Source organism: Pseudophryne corroboree, chromosome 1 (genome assembly GCF_028390025.1).
Source record: "Pseudophryne corroboree isolate aPseCor3 chromosome 1, aPseCor3.hap2, whole genome shotgun sequence".
Taxonomy (NCBI): Eukaryota; Metazoa; Chordata; class Amphibia; order Anura; family Myobatrachidae; genus Pseudophryne; species Pseudophryne corroboree.
The window spans coordinates 525516647-525523347 of NC_086444.1; the positions used below are offsets into that span (position 1 = coordinate 525516647).

The 6701-nt window shown below is 43.2% G+C and overlaps 1 protein-coding gene across 1 annotated transcript in view; it reads left to right on the forward strand.

Annotated features, from left to right (window-relative positions):
• Nucleotides 1-236, forward strand: part of LOC134897182 (programmed cell death 1 ligand 1-like) — a 48199-nt gene extending 47963 nt beyond the window's left edge. The window contains exon 7 of the mRNA XM_063913982.1: nucleotides 122-236. Coding sequence (XP_063770052.1) covers nucleotides 122-138 — 17 coding nt within the window. The 3' untranslated portion in view covers nucleotides 139-236. The remainder of the gene's footprint in view (nucleotides 1-121) is intronic.
• Nucleotides 237-6701: the final 6465 nt, after the last annotated feature.

A 6701-nucleotide genomic window follows, 5' to 3' on the forward strand; every position in this document is an offset into this window, starting at 1 on the left:
ACAATTAAAAATTAATTATAACACTTTAAATTAGCATGTAATAGGTAATTGAAACCAATTGACAGATATATTCTTTGTATTTCTATTTAACTGGTTTTAACAACTAACATTAATTTTACAGAAGTTGAAAACACATAATACAAGACTGAATAAAGAAAAAAACAACAATGAATGGAAAAAAAATCCTTGCAACTGAGCACTTTATCAGAAGAATATGTTTACATGAGAGGGTTTGTCTGGCGGGTCCATGATATTGGCTGCTGGATCCAAATTCTGTATTAGTTTTCTCTTTTGTAATATATGTTTTTTTAACAAATACATGTAATTTGTTTTGTGTTTATTTTGCATATAGTTTCTGCCAAAATAGTAGAATCGCTCACATTGTACAATTGGTGATAGATGTTATGGCTTCTAATGAACAACACACTGAGGGACATTTATTGCCACACTGTGACGTCAATGCGGAGTTGCACACATGTCCGTTTTGTAGATGTATCTTGCATTTTGTAGCATTGCGCATGCTCTGTAGCCACACGCATGCATCTACAGGCTATTCATATGCATAATTTGCATCTCCACTTGAGGCTGAATGGTCATAACTGGGTTGCAGTGGGGTGTTAGCAAATAGGCTAAGTTTAATGAGGGCATGCTGAGAGTATGTGTCCGAAACTGTTAGGGGCACCACAACATTTTCAGGTGATGGAGCCAAGATATAATTTCATTATGGCATATTTGTCACTGAATGTTGCCTGCTCAGGTTCAGCTGGACTTACCCGCCACACCACCTACATGATGACTAGATAGCTCACGTGCTTATCCTTTTCTTACTTTAACCACCTTCGATTGCACCAACTCCTGCAGTTTTCTGTCACCCTGATACTTATTTCGGTGTCATCTGCTGATGTAGCTATGTTTATATTCCCTGAACTTGCCCTATATTGTCTTCAACTTTAAATAAAGGATAATAATAATAATAATAATAATAATAATAATAGGATTTTCATACCTAAATCCTTTTCTCTTAGTCCATAGAGGATGCTGGGGATGCTTCAAGAACCATGGGGTATAGACAGGATCCGCAGGAGACATGGGCACTTTAAGACTTTGAATGGGTGTGAACTGGCTCCTCCCTCTATGCCTCTCCTCCAGACTCCAGTTTAAGTAACTGTGCCCAGGGAGACGGACATTTCGAGGAAAGAATTTATTGTTAAACCACGGTGAGCATCTTACCGGCTTGCCGCAGAACGTGGCATTCAATAGAACACCAGCCGACAGCATGAAGAATATGCAGCAATACGCTGACAGAAAACGTAACCTGTGTGTAAACACAACCAATAGCAGCAAACTGCATGCAACGGCATGAATAACGTCAGCAACAGGCTGACTTAAACGCAACACACCATGTGTGTAACCATACCCAATAACTGCAGATACAGTATGCACTGGGATGGGCGCCCAGCATCCTCTACGGACTAAGAGAAAAGGATTTACCGGTAGGTATTAAAATCCTATTTTCTCATACGTTCTAGAGGATGCTGAGGATGCTTCAAGAACCATGGGGTTTATACCAAAGCTCTAGAACGGGCGGGAGAGTGCGGATGACTCTGCAGCACCGATTGACCCAGCAAGAGGTCCTCATCAGCCAGGGTATAAAACTTGTAAAACTTTGCAAAGGTGTTTGAACCCGACCAAGTAGCTGCTCGGCAAAGCCATAATGCCGAGACCCCTCGGGCAGTCGCCCAGGATGCGCCAACCTTTCTGGAAGAATGGGTCTTCACCGATTTCGGTAACGGCAATCCAGCCGTAGAATGAGTATGCTGAATCGTATGACAGATCCAGCGTGCAATAGTCTGCTTGGAAGCAGGAGCCCCTATCTTGTTGGGATCATATAGGACAAACAGAGCCTCCGTTTTCCTAATCTGAGCCGTTCTGGCTACATAAATTTTCAAAGCTCTGACCACATCTAGAGACTTTGATTCTTATAAGGCGTCAGTAGCCACTGGCACCACAATAGGTTGGTTCATGTGAAACGATGACACCACTTTTAGCAAAAATTGCTGACGAATTCTCAACTCCGCTCTATCTTCATGGAAGATCAAATAGGGGCTCTTGTGAGACAAAGCCGCCAATTCAGACACCTGTCTTGCAGAGGCCAAGGCCAACAGCTTGATCACTTTCCAAGTAAGGAAGTTCAACTCTACCTCCTATAAAGGTTAAAACCAATGAGATTGGAGGAACTGCAACACCACGTTAAGATCTTATGGTGCCACAGGGGGCACAAAAGGAGGTTGGATGTGCAATACGCCTTTCACGACGGTCTGAACTTCTGGTAGTGAGGCCAAATGTTTTTGGAAGAAAACTGATAAAGCCGAAATTTGAACTTTTAATTGAGCCCAGCTTTAGGCCCGCATCCACACCGGCTTGTAGAAAATGGAGAAAACGTCCTAACTGAAATTCTTCCGTAGGAGCCTTCTTGGATTTACACCAAGACACGTATTTTCTCCAAATACGGTGGTAATGTTTAGAGGTTACTCCTTTTCTGGCCTGAATAAGAGTAGGGATGACCTTCTTGGGAAAACCCTTTCGGGCTAGGATCTGGCGTCCAACCTCCAAGCCATCAAACGAATTTGTGGTAAGTCTTGAAACATGCACGGCCCCTACTGTAACAGATCCTCCTTCAGAGGAAGAGGCCAGGGATCTCCTATGAGTAATTCCTGAAGATCTGGATACTAAGCCCTCTTGGCCAATCTGGAACAATGAGGATCGCTTGAACCTTTGTTCTTCTTATGATCTTTAGCACCTTTGGAATGAGTGGAAGCGGAGGGGATGCATAGACCGACTGAAACACCCACTGCTATTGCTTGAGGGTCCCTTGACCTGTAACAATATCTCTGAAGCTTCTTATTGAGGCGAGACGTCATCTTGTCTATTATAGGAATCCCTCAATGACTTGTCACTTCTGTGAAAACCTCTGAATGAAGACACCACTCTCCTGGATGAAGAACGTGTCTGCCGAGGAAGCCTACTTCCCAGTTGTCCACCCCTGGAACGAACACCGCTGACAGAGCGTGCATATGATTTCGTCGCCCAGCGGAAAATCTTTCTGGCTTCTGCCATTGCTGGTTTTGTTTTTGTTTGTAGAAAACCGTTATAAATAGCCCTTACCTCTAGACTGTTAATGTGGTGACAAGTATACTAACTTGACCCTCTTCCTTGGAAGTATTCCTCCCGTGTGACAGCTCCCCCGCCTCTAAGGCATGCATCCGTGGTCCCTAGGATCCAGTCCTGGAACCTAAACCTGCGCTTTTGAGAACTGCGCCGCTACTACAGGAGTGAAACAGGATTATCCCAGGTGGAAACTGGACCAATTGTCCAACTGGTCCCGCTAAAAACACTCTGGCATTTAACCTGCTCACTGAATGGTCTTGTAGGCCGCAACCATCTTTTTCATCAACGGAATGTAATGATGGATTGACCCAGTTGCAGATCTGACCCGACTCTGGATCCTCAGAGCTTTTTCCACTGGAAGAAACAAACTCTCAATAGTTCTGTATCTAACAGTATTTCCAACGCCGACAACTGTGTCGTTGGGATCAACAGTGATTCTGGCATGTTCAGGAGCCAACCACTTTGTTGAAGAACTGTCAGGGAGAATGCAACGTTTTGCACCACTTGGTTTCTTGACCTCGCCGTAATCAGGAGAGCATCCCAGTACAGAATAATAATTACTCTTTTACTATCGAAGGAAAACCATCATACCGCCATCACTCATGCGAATTGGTAATGACAATCCTGAATAGCAAACCCAGGTAAGCCTAATGCGGAAGAAACCATAATTAGACCCCCTTTCTCCTTTTTCAGATTGGAGATCCATGTGCTGAGTGATTCCAGCTTGCAGTTCAACTTCTTAAGTAGAAATTTTTGGGATTTTAGAGATAGGATTGTTCTGACCGAGCCGTCCGGCCTCGGGAGTACGAAAAAGCTTGAATAACAGCTTCTTCTTTTTTTTGTGTGACTTGGACAGCAGGACAATGACCTGATCCGGACACAACTCTTGTATGGCATCGCATACTACCTCCCCGTCCAGAGTAGAATCGGTAAGGTCTATTTGAAAAAATCGGTGCAGGAAAACATCTGGAAACTGCAGTATGTCCCCCTTGGGACTCTATTCTTAAACTCAGTGGTCCATGTCGTTCCAGGACTGACTGAAGAGTATTATACTTGGTCCCACCGGTGTGGGCTCCCGCAAGATAGACCCAGCGTCATGCGGTGGATGTGGCAGAAACAGAGGATGATTTCTGCATCTGCAAACTTGAAAAGACTGCTGACCTCTTAACTTTTCACCTTCCTCTACCTGCAAAGAAAGGGAAATCCGTATCTATTCGGTCGAAATGACTGCATCCTACAATAATGTGCCACCAACCGTTGTGAGGGAACATAGGGCAAGAAGGTAGACTTACCAGTGGTATCTGCCGAGATCAACTTAACAAGGCCATCCCCAAACCAGGTTTCACCTTCATAGGGAAGAGACTCCAGTTCTTCTCGGAGTCAGCCTCAGTATTCCATTGGTGAATCCACAACGCCCTCCTAGTCGAGACCGCCATGGAATTGGCCCACGAACCCAAAAGTCCTATATCCCTTGTGGTCGCACGGCAGTCTGCTGCAATGTTATAGATATGACCCAACTTAAGGAGTACCCTGCATACAACTACTCCCCCATGCGCACGTAATGCAAGTATAATCAACGTACATGCGGACACAGAGCCGGCCCTAATCAATATGATGCCCTAGGCAAGATTTTGGCTGGTGCACCCTAGCACCACCGCTAGTTCTTCAGGAGATGCCTGGCATGAGTCAGTAGGCAGCTCTGCTAATGTTGGGCGCCTTTTGTTGATGAAAATGCATCTTATTTGCATTACTATGTGGTTAGGACGCACAAGCAGCTTCTGCTGTTTAAAATGATATTGCAGTATGCCTATATTCTGTGTGCGACTGCGGCTGTATCTGCATATGAAATGCTACTTTACAGTGATTTCCAGGAATACACTGCAACGTAGCATTTCGTATGCAGATACAGCCGCAGTCACACACAGAATATAGGCATGCCGCATATAATTTTGATCAGCAGAAGCGGCTGGTGCCCCTAAGCATACCAAATGCCCTAGGCATTTGCCTGGTTTGCCTATGCCTAAGGCCGGCTCTGTGCGGACACATAATTAGAGTATCACATATCTTACTGCATACACTCCTTTGGGACAGGGCCCCGTGCAGAACAGGGGGTGACTCTCACTTTATTCTCTCCACGGCAGGAAAAGTATAAACACTCGGAATCCTCTTGAGGATTTGAAAACATTTTGTCAAGGCCGCTCAGCACATGAGAAGGAATAACTTTACCTCAGCATTCATTATAAAAAAAATTATATATACATATATATATACCTTTAAATACACCTATACACACAAATATCTATCTATATATATATATATATATATATATATATATATACATATATATATAACTCATATATAAATATCCCTTTTGACAGGAACAGCAGGGTCCCTAGTGACGTTAATACGTTCTTAATGTGTATGAAACTTGTACTGAATGCCGATTTTGTGGATCTAGTCAGGAAACATTATGGTCGACATAAGAAACAGTAGTTGTGTCGATCTCCGGGAGTAGTAACTGGGCAAAATAACATTTATGTGATCCCGAGGGGTCTGAGGGAAATCTATTCTATGAATGACACCCTCCATAAATATTACTACGTCTGTGTTCGTGCCACAGACCTATGTAACCTTACTATACATACATATACATATAGGTATAGCCCTTTTTGATATGCATCACATTATCATGCCATTTTTTTACCCAGTCAGATATTGTTGGTGCCGACAGGGTCACCACTACACGTCTGTGTCTCCCATATAGTTTTCTCTTGGGAAGAACATACATCTACTGACATGTTGGCACGTATTCACATGTACCAAGTACCATTAGGAGTCGGCGGTGCCGACAGTCATTCCCACAGCCGTTTGTGGCAGAGCACTCAGCTTCAGATATGCTGACACACGTGTACCAAACACATTATGTATACAAAGAATTGTCGCTCCACAATACACACACAATCCAATTAGATTCAGACGGCTGCTCACCAGTTGTGGGCGGGCAGCCCCAACAATGGATCAAAAATATTGTAAAAAAAGAAAATGGGAGCGCTGGATGAATCTATTATATATTTTTTTATTATTAATGTTATTATATTAAGCACATAAAAATACAATACATAGAATAGCCTAATAAACTGTTAGAACAATGATAATAAAAAATTCTTATATAAATATGTATAGGACTGCCATGTCTCCTGAACCGATATGTGTAAAAAAAAGTCTAATAGACCTTGATTAAGAGCTGCACTGATGCTTCATAAAATTCAGCCGTGCGTCCACGAGCTGAAATACATGTAGGAAAGAAACTGATGAGAGGTACCTCTATTAGAAATCACTGTTGAAATAAACGATCTCTCTTCTCCTTATACACATATAAGCCGCATTGGCAGACAGTGTCCCAGTGTTAGAAATGCGGACACCGGCACTGTATTGATATGTAATGAATAGAAGGTGATAATCAAATTCACTTGTAGTGTATCACCTGATGTAGGAGCCTCTCCGTTGAAAGTGCTGTACTAAGCCGGGTTTGC